This window comes from Oncorhynchus mykiss, chromosome 5 (genome assembly GCF_013265735.2).
Source record: "Oncorhynchus mykiss isolate Arlee chromosome 5, USDA_OmykA_1.1, whole genome shotgun sequence".
NCBI lineage: Eukaryota > Metazoa > Chordata > Actinopteri > Salmoniformes > Salmonidae > Oncorhynchus > Oncorhynchus mykiss.
The window spans coordinates 30,700,017-30,717,700 of record NC_048569.1 but is presented as its reverse complement, the minus strand read 5'-3'; the positions used below and the strand labels follow the sequence as shown (position 1 = coordinate 30,717,700).

The window sequence follows — 17,684 nt, the reverse complement described above, 5'->3', positions numbered from 1 at the left end:
TTTGCTTTTTATTAGGTGTTATATCTATGTAACGCAGACAATTGAGAGGCGTTTCCACTCCCTGCAGATGCCAATTGCGTGTGTGCGGGAGAGTAGGCCTGTGTGTGTGTGTGTGTACATGCATGTCCAGCCACACGTGTATGGGTGTTTGTATGTGTGATGGGAAGAAAGAGAGCGCATACCTAAAGTATGAACATCTGTCAAAGCAAGCATGTCCATATGCAACATTGAATGTGTGACTGTGCGCAGTCTACCAGCAGATGAAAGAATTCAAGTTAGTAAATCAGTCGCTGTCAAAAGTAGGTGAAGTTCAACACAGGAACCTGTCAGACAGTCAATATACATGGATTAAAAGTACCCTTTTAATACCTTCAAGAGTCACTGCATAATATCTTCGAGGTGATAGATTTTGACCCACAGGAGATTTTTACGCTTCATACTAACAATTAAAGATTAATTGAATGCCGACTATTAACAAAGCATCCGATTACACAAGTGGCGCCATGTGTCTGTTTGAACAAGTACTACAGGACCTTCTGGGGCAGTGTGACCCGTAAGCAATAAGATAAATTCCCATCAAGAGAGGGGGTGTGGGAATTGTGTAAAGGTGCACAGCAGATTGCAGTGAGTGCTTGTGCATGCATGCGAACAGTGGACTTAGTTTACGGTACTCACCACCAATGATTTAACTTAAATTCCTGTCAATATTCCATCATTTCTGAGCAGCACTCCGATTGGTCCAGTATACAGTATTTCTGTCTTACCCATCCACAACATAAGAGACAAACAGAAAGGTTTCCACCAAGCCACCTGAGAGTACCAAGTGCCAAAAGAATTCAGTCAAGTCACTGTCCCTGGTTTGTTATGTAAGCCTGTGCATTCTTAATGGTCAGGGGTTTGGAGCCAGGCCTGGACCCAGATGCCTGCGTCTGCTGTGTATCTGTGGTGTTCTTGCTGGTAGGCTGTGTTTGTTTGTGTAAGAATAAGCGTATTTGAATGACGGTGGTATGTATAGTATGCAGTGAGAGGGAAGGGATAAACAGTGAAAACAATAGCCTATCTACAATATACTTGGAGGTATTTCTTACAGCCTTGCATCCAAACCATGACAAACCACTGGTCTGAAGAGTTGTGTGACTACAATGTACAACCTTTGAACAAATGTACATTTGTAACATCAAAGAAATTAAGGATTGCGCCTTTGTGGCCACAGAATGAAATGCCCCAAACAAAAACATTTAAGCCAATCAACGTGCAGTACTCACAAAACCCCTCCCCCTCATCCCAACCAGGTCAACACTGACCTAATATCTTCCTTTCTATAGACAGATTGTGTTTTTAAATCAGCATTTCAAAATAAATACATGTCCTCTCAGGTCTTTCCCACAAACACTGATCCCAAATCCCCATCCTTCGCTCTGGAGAGAACAGTCCTTATGGGGCTGATGTCAAAGGTCACAGAGGATCACTGATCAATAACCCCCTGCCTGATCGATCAGACTTCCTTTTCTTTTCTCTCCACCAACCAGATACAAGCTCACTGCATAACAAGAGAGCTGGGGATAGAACGAGACAGGGGAATGGGAGAGAGGCCTCCCTTCCTCCCTCTAGGATCACTAAAGTATTTGAGTCTTGCTTGACATTGTCAAGGACTAGGCATTGATGAGAGCGGTGCATCATGATACACCTGCCTTGCTATGGAGTCCTGCTGTTTTGTTGTAGAACTAAAAAAGGGGTCTTACAGGAGATGTAGCTCTCCAGTTGGTAATTATTTCCTTATGGCAAAAAACACCCACATCTCCAGACATTTAGACTTACTTGCTACGCTTCTCACCCAGATTGGTAGCCTATTTGACTAACAGATATTCTGTACAGAGTAAGTGCCTAGGGCGGAATCCAAATAAAGCTGCAGTGGGTGTGTGTGTGTGTGTGTGTGTGTAAAATGAACATTAATCGCCAATAAGGCATTGAATTTAATGGAATAATCACACACATGAAAGATTTGGCATGTAATGAAGAGCCAGAAATCACCATTATCAAAGTAGATTTCTAACTAAAAATGGGGAGCTAGCCGATGCATATGGACAGAATTATGAAATGTGTCCAGATTAAATTTTCAGTTTCTGATGATTGTCTAAACACTATCAAAATAATCTGTCAGCTTTGATTATCAGAAAAGACAGATAAGGGCTGTTTTTCAGCATCTTTGCCAATACAAAATGCACAGGTTGTATTTTGAGGGCAGTGTTCTCGTTCCAAGAATGAATTATGCTCCTCAAAAGATTAATTGCAGAGCACCAGTAGTTACAAATCAGAGAAATAAGATGACGGAATAGGAAAGGCACTCATTGCTAAATCATTAATAATGAACTTGCATTACGTTGAGTCCAAAGCGGGACCCGAGGATGACATAATATGGACGGGAGCCAAGAGCTGGGCAGTTAAAGGTGGAAGGCATTAACCGCCTTCACTCCTCACAACACGGACGCTATCACGGAAGCAGACAAATCGCTCTGAGTGGGTTTCGGTCATCTTTCAGTGTTGCTGTCTTATAATATTAATGTTTGAATTCTTTGAAGCAGACTTGCGTTATGACACAGGGGCTCATACATAGGTTCAAGTCAGATTCATCAAGACTTGAAAAGGCAATTCCACATTACAACTTCACTTTCATTATCTTCAGCCAATACCAATGTGTACATATATGAAAACAATGCATTTCAAAGTTATGTAGAAGAAAATATACATTTCTACCTGATGACAAAAAGTTTCCATTTTAAAAATAGTGAATTTCAAAAACACTGAGATAGGCAGTGACATGGTGAACAAGAAAATGACAGGAATCCTGTATAGCTCAACAAAACAAGTAGTACAAAAATGCTTGTGCATTTTCATTATTGTGTGTCAAACTTGACTGACTCATTGACAGCAACTCACAATTACCCTAGATTCTTTCTACATAGAAAGACACACTACAAGCCAAGTGGCTGAATTCCATAATACATTTGCTTAAAATGGACCATTTCATATGCAGCACACCCTCCAGTGACATGGGGAAGGGTAGGAAATTAGTTAACTTTCAAATGAAATGTTGATGAAGATTGGGGATATGATCTGTGCAGCTTTGGCCACAGAGACCTCAATTACGCTCGCTCTCCTTCCTCGTCATCTGTCTTGACATTCTCATTGGTCGTCAGACATCATGCAGGGAGCTAGCCCGAGTCCCCAAATTATGACTATGATTAAAAATGTAGAGATCACAGCTATATTTATAGACAGTTCAACCTGGACCTCACTTCACACACTGACCACGGTCATCATCCTCAAGCCAAGACCACTACATCATCCTTTCACACCTTCCGCTCACCTCCTTACTATGAAATATTAACACCAGCATACTGTATTTTGGAGGGTGGGTTAAATGGGGGAAAGTAGCACCTGTGCATTTCATCACTGGGCAGCGATAGACCTGTGTGCTTCCTCTCTAGACAGTAGCTATTAGTGTTGGTAGATACACCTGCATAATGTGTCCATTAGAAGCAGTGTCAATTGCAAACATGACAGTGATACCTGAATGCGGTGTCCTTATAGGACAAGACTGCGTAACACACTGCACCTCCTGTCATTTGTTGTAGATGTACTGTGTGTAACCCAGGAGTATAAAGCCTGTATGTGTCTTCAGAAAGGACAATTTTCTGCCTTACTGTATCGTCTGCAAAAAGCTAGTTGGATCCAGGCCAAGGTGTGTGAGTGTGTGTGTTGGAGTGCTGGGAGGGAGATGTAGGCAGGCAAGCAGGCAGGAAGGAAGGTACATTGGGTGCCTGTGAGGTCGGGGGGGATAGGTGGAGTGTTAACAGGGGAGACACCTGACAGCAGTGGGGTGTATGCGCCCTGGCACTTCTGTACATTCATGTCACCGCGGATAAAGTCAGCACCTGTGAAGAAGAACTACAGCACTGCTGCCACGGTCAGGGACAGGAGGAGTTCTATATATGTTGGTTCTTGTGTCCTCCTCGGTCTCCCTGTGCTCACTGAACAGACAGCTAGGGACAGGTGGGCACCGGTGGAGATGCCAGCACCCTTGTCATTGTCAGGCACATGGTATGAGATGCATGTACAGAACACAAGCTGAAGCTGTGGTTCTCTCTCTGCTTGGGTAACAGTCAAGAAGTCCACTTGGGATGTGACCTTGTGTGAGTCAAAGTGCCTCTCCTCTCCTTCGACTGGAGAGGCAGGATCTGGCTAACACTTTATTAGAAAATGACAATGGGGCACACGCTAGTGTTAGGAAGTTAGCGCAGATGAATAAGCGAACATGATACTATTGAGGCACAGCCATGGTGGAGAGTGAGTGTGAAGGGCTAGTAGTGTTGTGTATTGTAGAAGACATGGCATAATGCCCAGCGAGAGTCATCAGATTGAACCAGTGTGTGGGCTGCTTACTTAATTAGACTTTGCACGGTACCGGGTGCAATAATAATCAGTTCTCATTCATCAAACTACTACTGGCTGAAAAAGAGAGTCATCTTACGTTTAACTAGAGGTTAACACAGAAGGAGTGCCTATATCCATCACACTTCCCTGATCCTGGCTTTCGGCTTTCACTCCTGTCTCCATGTATATGGAATATTAAATAAACACACACACGCTGGACAGGGGCTGCAAAACAAAGCCAAAACAACTATGATTGGATGGCCCTCCGCTCTTGGCAGCAGTTTACCTGTTCAATAAATCTGCCTCCCGCTTCCAGTCCTGACATGCATGTCTAAGGGGGATCCACGCGCCTTTTCCTGCCCCATAACACACAGCACAGCTCAGCAAAGCCAAAAGGTTACCTGGAGTTGGGCTATCTATCAACGTGTTCCCAGTTCACCCCTGAAGAATGGCTTGAGCTAACTCAAGCTAAAGCCTGGTACTGCCACCTCCTGGCACAGGGAGTAAACAGGGGAACCCCTCAATCCCAGAGTCCTGGGAAACTAACCTCTGCCTACCAATGTAATGAAGCACTAGTCCGGTTAAAGTAGTTATAAAGCTACAGGTTATAGAGGTGCTAAAATTAATGTGAAAACACATTGTATGTGCACAACATACAGGTAACTGCCAAAATAAAAGTTAACACTTGAAAGAGGGATAAAGTATATTGAAAGCTGCAGTTTCCACACAGGCGTGGTTCCTGAGTTAATTAAGTGATTAAAACATCCCACTTATGGGAGATTCTGGAGCGGTACCCAAGACACACTATTCCACCACTCGTGGAAGAATGTGTTCCTTTATTTTGGCAGTTACCTGTATTTGGATACTACACCTAGAAAGAGCCGATCTGCAACAACTTCTCTCACTAGCACATAATGGGACATAATTGTCTGAGTGGTGGGTCGTTTTTTTTCTCCACCTCTTTTCTTTCTAAATTACTTAAAATGACTTTCCCAACACTTGTGCTTTAAGCAAACATCCAACTGTGGTTAAACGGTGTGGAAAAACTCACCTTCAGCAGTGGGGCGGGGAGGGAGAAGGGGAGACAAAGATGGGCGCATGTGCTGTGAATTAGCTTTCGCGGGTAGGCTTGTGGTGGAAGTAACCTTGGAAACCAGCACGGTTGTTTCTGCATGGCTGCAGTCTGCAGTGCCTCAGGGGCTCAGTGACCCGGGTGCGAAGGGAGGAAGAAAGACAGCAGGCCGAGACACACACACTCCCCCTCTCACCAGTGGCCCCCGGGGAACCCTTGCACGCACCTCCAACCAACCAGCCTCTCTGTAAGGCCTCACTCTCTTTCTCCTTGCAAGTGAGTCTTCTCTCTCACTCTGCCTTTATGTAAGGCCTATTCGCCCCCTCAGTCTCACTCAGCCACTGTGTAAGGCCTTGCTCTCCCTCTCCATGTGGGAGCCCTCTCTTTCTATGCCACTGAAAAGCAGCCACCAGTCTCTCATCATGTTCATATCTGAATGGTGGGGCTAACTAACTTGGTCTATATGTTAAGAGCCCTTTCTGTCTTTTACACACACTCAATGCATGGACACTGCACAGCCAGAGGCTGATGATGTTCATTTCAGCCAGTTTATTCACACAGCACATACTACAGTGGGTAATGTATTTCATAACATTGTACAGCGCTGTCACGCCTGACAAAAGACTCTTGATCCTATCAGTAGTATAAAAATAGTGTCACTACAAAAGTATAAATTAAGCCTACCGATAAGACAACTCAAATCCACAAAAACAGAACAAAACTATTTGCCAAAGCGTGATAAAATGACAAATTATGGAATCAAAATAAGAAACTTGAAATATTTTTTTTTTGCAGCCCAGCAGAGTATAAAAAGAAAAGCATGACAAGTCTCCATAAAATAACAACACAGACTATTCTCAATTCCAATTGAGCATCAAAAATTCTGAACATGAGGGAAAGACTATTCATGTTAGCCATCTTGTATTTACAGTTAACATTTGCATCTTTTTTCAACACACCCAATGGAAAAAGATTGCGACCTGTGTTCCTGTGAAGCCATAGGTTAGCAGCAATTTTTTGTATTATTTTAAGTTTGAATTTAGTTCTCTATAACAGTATTTAGCTTGAGTTGTGAGTATCAAAACCTTTGAAATGCTAGTTTATAAAAAGAGGTATGGTGTTATCAACGGTGCTCCCCATTTCTGCAACACTTGCTCCCTCTAGTGGAATAAAACAGCAGTTCTCTTGTATTTACACACTGCCACCCCTGAAAGGAGTACGTCAAAGTTGCCCCTAGACTGAGCTAAAGTCAGTCTGTGCCTTTGCCCCTAATGTTTAAAGCTAGGATTTTGGGAGGTTAAGCAGATCTTAGATCTGTGCCTAGGAGCAACTTCTGACCCCCTGAAACTGTTCCCTCTTAGAAGAAACACACTGGCTTATATGATAGAATAGATCAGTACTCTAGTATTGATTACATGCATATCTTGTAATAATTCTAATCTTACCAAAGAAAGCGTATGAGACAATCGTAGTAGTAGTATTGGAGATACCGACATCAACGACGGCGTGTTCAGGATCATTTTTTGCTTGAAATCCTAATTTAAGATCTACAGGTAAAAATCCATTCACTACGGTTGCTAAAAAAAAAAGACCAAACTAAAACATCAATTTCAGTTCCATTATCTATATGCTACACTTACTATTTGATCATATTGGACAGATCCAAAAATTATCATGTCGGAGCCTTTACTGCATGTCCTTCAGTCATAGAATTTGAGGTAAAAAAAAAAAAAGAAGCACACTACTGCTTTGGACAGAGGAAAGTTAAGTCTGAACTATCTATACTGAATGGGAAGGTTATCAAGATGTACCTTGGTGTGTGACACTCACTTCCAATATAGCATTGGTCAAGCCATTTGAGATGTTATGCACATTCCAACTAATTTGTGCAAGTTTGTACAAAGGCAACAATGATTTCACACACTCAACTCCTAAATTAGAAAGTGTCTCTCTGAACGGAGGACAGACAAAATTCAAGTGCGGGGAAGGTTGAACATACATTGGCAAAACATTTAATCCTTCAATCGAAATCATAAACAAATCCAGTGCATTAATTAAAAGCATGAAAACATAAACAGCCACACCACTAAGTTTCTTTGGACTATTTGCTTTTGGATAAATTAACACATGGGTCTATCTTTGATGTAAAAAGTACAAACAACAAATGAAGTCTAAGAAAGACTAATAAATATGAGAAACTGACATAGTACATAAAGACACATGATGCTTGGTGTAGTGGAAGACGGTCTAAAAACAACATGGCTAAAGACAATTGAGGACCAGACTGAAAGACACCACAATGAAAAAGTAGAAAGATGCCACTAACAAGCCAGGGGCAATCAGACCAACGAGTTCCCAAACATACCCACCCCAACTGTCAAGTCATTCAGTATAGTCACTCAGTAACACAGTGGAGTTGAATCGCAACATTGTCCAAAACGAATCTGAAGCCAGGCCATACACAACCACCGGAGGTCATGCTCGCCTTAAGCTGACCATACGATTATAAACTGAGATTTTGCCACAATTTGGGATCCACTACAATCGCAGGTAAATCGTGATGTTGTAAGCTCCAACCAGGTCACATAATGTGATTGGGTGAAATAAGTGCGATTATGGGTTTTGCACAGTCCCGATCCACATTCTAGGTCCCGATTATTTTTCTGCACACAATGTTCTGTCGTATCTTGCGTAGTGAGGGGGGTGCTACAAGGTGACTTGCAACTTGTCCTCCGTTGCTCAGCTACAGCCACACAGTAGGAGGTGGCCATGACACATCTGGAAATAGGACAGGGAGGGGTCTAGACATGTCGCAATGTGAGCAAACTGGTGTAATGTGAGCACACCTGTCGCAGACATCAGGGTGACTACTAGAGATTATGCAGACAATTTGCATAATGTAAGTGGGCCAACGACGTAAAGATTTGTATCGTTGTCTAATGTATACCTAGCTTAGTCCTTCAAGTAGTTACTAAAGTCAGACAACTTTAAGCCATGGATGAAAAGAAGGCAATTTGATAATGTGAAGGCATGATGTTGACTATGACGTCTAAGGTCAGAAGTAACCTCGCCTGGTAACACAGTGCAATAAAGTGGGACTTGAAAAGTGTGTGGTTAAAATCGAGGAGAGAGCGGTCCTGTGATCCCATGTAGCTTGGTTGGCAGAGCATGGCACTTGCAATGCCAGGACTGGGGGTTCGAGTCCCACGGGTGACCAGTATGAAAAAAAAAGTACACAAAATGTATACACCCAGTACTGTAAGTCGCTGTGGATAAGAATGTCTGCTAAAATAATTATATGTCAATGTAGAGAGCCGCTACAGCTGTATTATGTTATCACATTGACCATATTACTTTTGGGAAACCCAGTCGAGTCGGGAGTTCGGGCATATGACTTTGATATGTGAAAACCATTTATAAGATGCATACTTTCAGATTTTCTGAACTTAATTCCTTGTTTAAATTAGTTGCGCTGCTCATGCTTTGAAGTCCACTATGTAGGGAAGAGGATCTAACTAATGGTTAGATGGTGATGGAAAGAGACCAGTCAATTAAAACCAGTGCTTGTTTCATCTGCTCCTACCATAGACTTCCAATCAAGTCTCATTCTGAGGCGCTGTGAAACCATACTGCTTGACAGAAGCAGAGCCGGCTGGTGGACGAGACTAGGCTAGAAGTGATTCAGCGAAAGACAGTGTTCTTTAAGGCTCAACGAATAATAGAGGTTACTAGCTAGCACCATATGCAACACCCTTAACATCCTTGACATTTATCCTAGGAATTTTAAGCCATTCAACTGCTGATAATTCTTGGTTGTTGCATTTGGCACTAACCAGATCAGCATCTTGAGAAGATCCCCCTATTCCTTACCTTCTTGAACAGTATCCAACCAGTCCAGGTGTTTGATAAAATGAAACATCCCATGGGGGATTCGAACCTACGCCGCAAGTTGTGACAATTGTCCAGGAACCAGACGCTCTACACTGTGAACTAGCTAGTTACTAACTTGCCTGTGGACTTCTGGCAAGGACGCTTTCGTGAAAATGTGCTGGATCACATCCAACTATGTCAATGATTTGAATTGGCCGATACAGAAACTTTTACATAATTTAATGATGTGCTCAGCTGGTTGTCCTCAGCATCATAGCTAATTGTGCCAGGTTGGCCTATGAGAAACACTAGCAGCTAGCCATTTTAGACAACAGGTATAAACCTTGGGCCTAAGCGAAAGTTTACGAGTATGGCCCCTCAGGGTTCCCATATCCCTATGTAGATGGTCTGTAGTCATTGGTGGAGAGGTCATGGTTAGGTCAGCGTTGGTGGTCAGGCTAACGTTCAGGCCATGTTGGAGCGCAGGAAAATGAGTTTGCTCATCTCCTCAGTGGTGACCTGCTGTCTCCTCTTCATGGCCAGGCTCTGCTCACACACGCTCACACACTCGCTGCGGATGCCCACGGCGGGCACGGCCAGCAGCCACAGTGCTAGGCGTGCCAGTCTGGGGAAGCGGTCACCCACCGCGGTGCTCCAGTAGTGGAAGAGGTCTGGGGTGGTGCCCTGAAGGAGCGGTTCAGCCAGATACTGGAAAACCTCCTGTCTCACCTGGGTCTGGCTTTCATCTGACGATGCCTCCGATGACACAGCTACTACCCCTCTGGTGTTCACTCCACCCCCGGGGACGTTCACTCTAAGCCGTTTTGTTGTTGAGGGTCCATCCACATCCTCACCTCCGGACCCCCCACCGGTGGCTTGCCCCCCATCGTGGGGGTCTGTGGCCATCTCGCAGGCGCGGGCGATGATCTCCTCATGCTGGTAGGCTGGGACGGGACGCAGCTTCAGCTGAGGATCCAGGACCATGGCTACCTGGTGGGCTTTCTCCACCTTAAAGTTCTCCTTCAGGGCTTCCAGGAAGTAGTGGCAGAGCTTGCTGGCAGTCCCCACCTCCCCAGCCTTGGAAGTGAACAGTTTCTCCAGTCGCAGGTAGACAGGTAGCACCTGCTGCAGGGTGGGCCTCCTCTGACTGCTGAGCTCCAGGGCGGCAAGGCGTAGAGGGGCCAGCAGGCAGGCCAGGGTCCCCAGCAAGTGTTTGTTGAGGCCCTGCAGCGTAGAAGCTGTGGCCTTGCTCCTCCCGTATGCCTCACATATCTGCTCAAAGTGGGCATGCACCTGAAGCAGGGCCTCAGCCGTGCGGTCCCAGCAGGGAGGGGTGGGGCTAGGCCTGGGGGGAGCGGAGGGGTTAGACGTGCCCTCGTCGATGGTGGCACTGGTGGAGTCGTCACGTAACGAGAGGCTGGTGGAGGCAGCAATGTCACGGCAGGTAGCCAGCAGCTCAGTCAATTCTTGGAGCCCCCGCGCCTGCAGGCTGCGCTTCCCAAGCACCGCCTGGACCACTACACCCAGCGAGCACCCGGCGCATCGCAGACACACCCTCCCCCGCCCGGCTCCACCCAGCGGCGAGCCCCCCACCCCCACCGCAGACACCCTCGGCTCAGTCACGTACACCGTGCGGATGTCCGACATGACGAACTCCGACAGCACGTTCTGGGTCCACTGGTGTACCTGCTCAGGTCCCTCCCTCAGGTCTGCCTCCTTGACACCTAGAACATAGCGTTTGAGCCTGGATCCCTCCACCTGGTAGGCTGTCAGCACTAGGCAGGCGTCAGGCCCCACTGCCTGGGAGTGGCAGGTGACGGCGATGCCCAGTGAGGTGTTGGAGCCCAGGGCGCAGGTCACCTTCACCTTGATCTGGTTGTACATGCGGGGAAGCTGGCGCAGGGCCAGTGAGCTCATGTTGCCCAGGGCTTCGCGGGTGGAGTAGGCACCGTGGCGGGCGCCCGTGTCCACTAGAGTCTGGGCCAGCTTCAGGAAGTCCTTGCTGTTGAGCATGTTGAGCACGCCCAGGTCTGTACACATCACCCTGAGGAGACGCTCAGCCACCTGCTGCCTTTCCTTCTCCGGTAGTCCACCACTGTTCTCTGTGGATAGAGAGAGGCATAGGAGAGGAGCAGTGAGAGAGTGAAAGGAGAAATAGAAAAATAGATGGAAAATGAGGTAGAGGAGAACGAGTTTGAGTGTGTTTTCATAGGCAGTGTGGCCTAAGTGTGTTCATTCATAAGCAGCATGACTATGACATTCATGAATAGTAGCCTACTCACGGTTGGTGTAGTGGTTTCTCTGTGTTGGCTGGGGCTGAGCCTGTATCTGGACTTGAACTATTTGAGCTTGGGCCTGATGCTGGGGCTGGGGGGACCTCCACAGTTGGTCCTGTGAGGCTGGGCCTGGTGATGTCTTTGGAGACCCCCCTTTGGTGTGGTTCTCATTATCCGCTGGGGGGATAGAGGGTTAGCATTCTGTGATAGAGAAGGTCAACAGCTACAAGTTGGTTAATTGCTAATAATAACATGAGGTTGGCTAAAGGGTTAACTAATGACTAATTGTTAATGGGCCAGCTAGCAACGAGCTACAATGGATTTAGCTAAAAGTTAATAACCAAAGGGTTGGCTATTGGCTACTAGCGCAAAAGTTAACAGATAGTTACATAGGGTTAGGAAACAACCACTAGCCTCTAATAGTGGCTACACATTATAAAACAACAGGGGTGAAATGGTTGTAACAAAGCATACTCAATTTAATATGCAAAAAATGAAATTAGAAAATGCAAAAATCAAAGTGTAGATGAAAATATCCCTTCTCTCTCCTAGGAATTTGTACGTTTTAGCTTGGAGTGCTGTACAGCAGCTATTTCGGACACCTAATTTGGCTGAGCTTTGTACAAAGGAATAAGCAATTCCAATAGCTGGAAATACAGTATCTGAAGTATTCAGCCATTACAACAGTACATTTCCACTTCTGCTGAAAGCCCCTCTCCAACCCATTTGACTGATAGTGTTACACTTTAGTGTTACACTTGGGCTACAGCCAGTCTGGTGCTGTATCTGTCCCTCGAGGTGCAGGTAACTCACCAGCGTGGGACTGCATGTGCTCCAGCAGGTTGTTGTAGAACTGGAACGGGATGCCACAGGCGCCACATGTGTAGGGTTCTAGAAACACAAGGCCCAGAAAAAAGGGTTCCCGTATTGTAACAAGAGCACATCCACTGTGGACCTGCCCAGTCTATCCCCTGAGTGGTCCAAGATCTAGGCCACTGTGACAAGATGTTTAATTTTAACACATATAAAACACATGTTAAACCTACTTAATATCATCTATCTATGCCATTGAAGAGTGATTGAGTCTTCCTACCTAGAGACTTGGTCTCTGCCACTGTCGCCTTGTCTTTGGGGTTTTGGGGACTGTAGGCCCGGATTGTTGTGAAGCACTTTGTGACTAATGCATTTGCAAAAAGATGTAAATAAATAAACATCATTTGATTGCTTGCTTAATTGAATACCTTTTTCATGACATTTCCCAACTGGCTTGTCAATAGTAAAAGGTTTTTGCTGAAGGGCACAGAAGCAGTATGGCCAGCTGAAGTAAAGTATAAGTCATCTGCTGCCACGACAACACTAAAAAAACAGTTATGCCAACATAGTCTCTTCCAATTCACCATGGAGTAACCTGCCCAAATCCAAACCTTCACATCAACTACTACAAGATCACAAACAATTACGAAATGGAGGTGCAAGTGTGACAAGCCCAAATTAACAGGGAGACTGATAAGAAATGACAAGTGAGTAGGAAAATATCAGTGGCAGTAGCTGCATCTCATTATGGTCAAAATAAACAACACGGAGAGGGTGAAATGGTCACATTTGTGTTTTCAGGCAGGCAGCGAGAGAGGTGGACTCACTCTGTGATGCAGGGAACGAACCGGCCACCAGGGGGTTTGGAGTACCTGAGGGAGAGCGTGAGAAAGTGACATCACAGACATTGCATAGATTTTTAGATAGGATTCCCTATTTGTCACCAATTTCAGAGTGTGCACTTGTTCTCCTCCCCTTGTGGAGTTAAAAGCATTCGATTGATGTAAGCATTGGCTAGAGAATGTTACCCCATATTTCTAAGCCAATCAATTATTTTGTTTATCCACAAGGGGGAGAAAATTAATGTGTACTTCAGGGAGAGGGGTAGAGAATCAGACCAAGGCCTCAATTTGAATGTGCTTGGACACTAAACCAACACTCACACTCCTGTCTGATTCACTCTCCATCCACCCCAGTGTTCTACCCAGGTCTCAGTAAGAACACATCTGTGCAGAAAGATATTCATAAAACACAGAGGCACACAGCTTATGAGAAGTGCCTCAGTGCTTACCGCTTGAGTTCTGTGAACTGTTGGTGTCCACCAGGCTGGACTGGGTCTTGCTTTCCATTTTCCGACTAAAGGGACTGTCTGTGAAAGATAAACAATGTTTGAACTGACAAGGAAAAAGGAAAACCATGGCGCGCTCCCGAAACATTTCCTACCTGGTGTGTAGAACCAGTTAGTCCACATACACAAAAAAATACCTGAGTGCAGACCTACTGTATTGTTTGAGTGACTGACAACACATGGGTGAAAAGCAGGTGGATACATATCATACAATAGCAGGGGATATTGACGCAATAGATGATTTCCGAAGCCTACACAATACCAATCCATAGCGAAACGACTACTATACTCTGTGTATTGAATTCTATCATGTCCTTGGTATGATTCACTCCCTTTTCTTCAAAGTTTTTTTATAAAATTAATATTCACCCATAGCGTTTAAATATGGGTCCGAGTACTCCTCTCCACTCTCTCTTTTGACCCATATTTGTGCGCTAGGAGAGACTGTCAAGCTTTAAATAGCTCTCCATAGACAAACTGCTCAGTGGAGAGAGATAGGAACTGATCAGGTGAGCGATATGATAGATAAGAGGCGCGAAGGCAGCGTTTCAGATCACAGCAGGAGATTGTAGCCTTGGTTTATGGCAGGGATGGGGACTACAATAAATGTGAACACCTCATGAGGGGCTGCAGTGCCCCACCCCAACCCACCTTTCCAGAGGCCCCCATCTTAATAACAGCGGAGAGAAAAAAGTGAAAATGTTAGTTTAAATGCAAGTTCGCTACCATTCTACACATTTTTGCCATGGGGCAGAGAGAAGATTTAGCAATTGTATAACTCATTTCATGCAATTCTACTCATTCTGCCATGGGGCAAAGATGAATGTTTGACGTTTTTAATATGACATCACAGTGAGAGTGGCTAATAAAATCAATGTGGGCCACGGTAATTTGACCATGAATACTACAAGTTTAGATACAGTGCCTTCAGAAAGTATTATTACTTCTCCATGCTCAAAATTATTGAATGTGTCTGTTTTTTTGTTTTTTTTACCCAGCTACCAGTAGGTGGGGTTGAGGGGAATAGTTCCGCGGGATTACAGTGATGTCAAATGATGTTACAGCTAACGGTTTGTGGGGTTTGATTAAACCTACCCACGATTTGGGTAAATTTGCAAGTCTATTTGATGGTCTAAAAGTTTACATCTTTAAGTGGTATACACTATACTGTATTCGTTCACGCGCAGTGATTGCAAAAGTCTCAGTTGTGAGAGTGCGAGAGCTGCTTAAGCACAGATCCCAGGCCAGTTCTCCATACCTGTTTCTAATTTAGTGGCACTGTATTTGCTAACGTCCATGTTTCCATCCACACTTCCACGTGATCGAGGCGACTTCATATTATCAAAGGAGAAATCTGTGGGAAGAGAGTTGTCATTATCATCAAATAAAGTGGTTCATTATTTTACTTTACATGAACCAATGAGAAGTGATTTGAGGACGCCGGTGAGTTTGATAGGTAAGAGAGGGAGGTTATTGACTACAACAGACGACTAGTCCCTTTTGTACACCTGTGAGATGACTTACTCATTGGTTGGTGAAGAGCCACATGCTCCTGGTATGGGTTGAAGTACTTATACTGCTTCCCACAGAACTCACACTCGTAGCTTCCCGTTTCTGTGGGGGACAATGAGAAAAAGTGGTTACATAAAATATCACATTTGCATGCGATAAATATACAAAATCTCATTCTGCAACGGTAAGAGTAGCATCCTTGGTGGTTCACTGAAATGGTTTCCTTCATTTTCAATAGTTGGGACATTGATAGACATCTAAATAATATGTTATTACTGTCATAAATTATATGTACTAACTACACCTATCCTGAGAGCAAAATTGCATTGCAATTTAAATGTGGATAAAACTAAAAACATTGCCTTAAACTGCAAAAGTAGGATTTCAGATATTTAAAAAAAATACTTTGAATATAAATAAAATATACAGTACCAGTCAAAAGTTTACACCTACTCATTCAAGGATTTTAATTATTTTTAACATTGTACAATAGTGAAGACATCAAAACTATGAAATAACACATGGAGTCATGTAGTAACCAAAAAGAAAGTGTTAAATCAAAATATATTTTATATTTGAGATTCTTCACCCTTTGCCTTGAGAGCTAGGCTCACTCTTGGCATTCTCTCAACCAGCTTCATGAGGTAGTCACCTGGAATGCATTTCAATTAACAGGTGTGCCTTGTTAAAAGTACATTTGTGGAATTTCCTTCCTTCTTAATGTATTTGAGCCAATCAGTTGTGTTGTGAATTGGTATGGGTGGTAAACAGAAGATAGCCCTATTTGGTAAAAGACCAAGTCCATATATGGCATGAACAGCTCAAATAAGGAAAGAGAGTCCATCATTACTTTAAGACATGAAGGTCAGTCAATCCAGAAAATTATGAACTTTGAAAGTTTCTTCAAGTGCAGTCGCAAAAACCATTAAGCGCCTATGATGAAACTGGCTCTCATGAGGACCACGACAGGAAAGGAAGACCCAGCATCCAGCTTTGCTGCAGGGGAAAAGTTCATTAGAGGTACCACCCTCAAAGCGCAGCCCAAATAAATGCATCAGAATTCAAGTAACAGACACATTAACTGTTCAGAGGAGACGACGTGGATCAGACCTTCATGGTCGAATTGCTGCAAAGAAACCACTAATAAAAAGGACACGAAGAAGATGGACATTAAACAGGTGGAAATCTGTCCTTTGGTCTGATGAGTCCAAATTTGAGATTTTTGGTTCCAACCGCCATGTCTTTGTTAGACGCAGAGTAGGTGAACGGATGATCTCCACATGTGTGATTCCCACCATGAAGCATGGAGGTGGTGGTGTGATGGTGTGGGTGCTTTGCTGGTGACACTGATTTATTTAGAATTCAAGGCACATTTAAACAACATAGCTACCAAAGCATTCTGCAGCAATACACCATCCCATCTAGTTTGCACTTAGCGAGACTATCATTTGTTTTCAACAGGACAATGACCCAACACACCTCCAGGCTGTGTAAGGGCTATTTGACCAAGGAGGAGAGTGATGGAGTGCTGCTTCAGATGACCTGGCCTCCACAATCACTCAACCTCAAACCAATTGTGATGGTTTGGGATGAGTTGGACCGCAGAGTGAAGGAAAAGCAGCAAACAAGTGCTCAGCATATGTGGGAACTCCTTCAAGACAGTTGGAAAAGCATTCCAGGTGAAGCTGGATGAGAGAATGCCAAGAGTGTGCAAAGCTATCGTCAAGGCAAAGGGTGGCTACTTCGAAGAATCTAGAATTAGTTTAACACTTGTTTGGTTACTACATGATTCCATGTGTTATTTCACAGTTGATGTCTTCACTATTATTCTACAATGTAGAAAATATAAAAATAAAGAAAAACCCTTGATTTTCAACAAAAAAAAGGTTTTGGTTTATCTTCCTCTAAAAACAGAAATAAGTCATTATAAATAACAAACTGTCTTTATTTACCAGTGTGAACGAGTGATAGCCCCTCTATATAAAAGGGAGTTTCTGAAACACAGAGTCCTTTGCTGATGTGATGAAGAAACGGAATGAAAGTCCAGCGAGGATTTGTCAGTGAGTGACTCACTCATTCATGGCTTTGGATCAAAATACATAAGTACCAACATTCTTTCTGATAGTCTTAATTAATAAATGTTTTGACCAAAATAATCTGCTCATGTGTGTAATCTGCTCATGTGTGTGTTCAATTATTTGTGACATTGTGGTTACAATGAAGAATGTAAACAAAATCCTATTCGTAATGAATAAATCAGATGCGTGTTGCAAGCTTCATTTTTCCTCATTTTTTTTGTACTAATTTTATATCCAGCACCCGCATAACTCTCCACCTCATGGCCTCAAACTGCACCATT

The 17,684-nt window shown here is 44.0% G+C and overlaps 1 protein-coding gene across 7 annotated transcripts in view; it reads right to left on the bottom strand.

Annotated features, from left to right (window-relative positions):
• Positions 1–6,040: 6,040 nt before the first annotated feature.
• The window catches only part of LOC110523597 (zinc finger protein 618), a 36,725-nt gene continuing 25,081 nt past the window's right edge, over positions 6,041–17,684 (bottom strand). For 5 of the 7 annotated variants that reach the window (XM_021602451.2, XM_021602453.2, XM_021602448.2 and 2 more), the window contains 8 exons: positions 15,338–15,427; positions 15,072–15,167; positions 13,757–13,834; positions 13,293–13,337; positions 12,746–12,829; positions 12,466–12,543; positions 11,659–11,829; positions 6,041–11,478 (listed from right to left, as the gene is read on the bottom strand). In XM_021602451.2, coding sequence (XP_021458126.2) covers positions 9,842–11,478; positions 11,659–11,829; positions 12,466–12,543; positions 12,746–12,829; positions 13,293–13,337; positions 13,757–13,834; positions 15,072–15,167; positions 15,338–15,427 — 2,279 coding nt within the window. In that variant the 3' untranslated portion in view covers positions 6,041–9,841. The remainder of the gene's footprint in view (positions 11,479–11,658; positions 11,830–12,465; positions 12,544–12,745; positions 12,830–13,292; positions 13,338–13,756; positions 13,835–15,071; positions 15,168–15,337; positions 15,428–17,684) is intronic. The other 2 variants (XM_021602450.2, XM_021602452.2) reach the window with 2 other exon arrangements.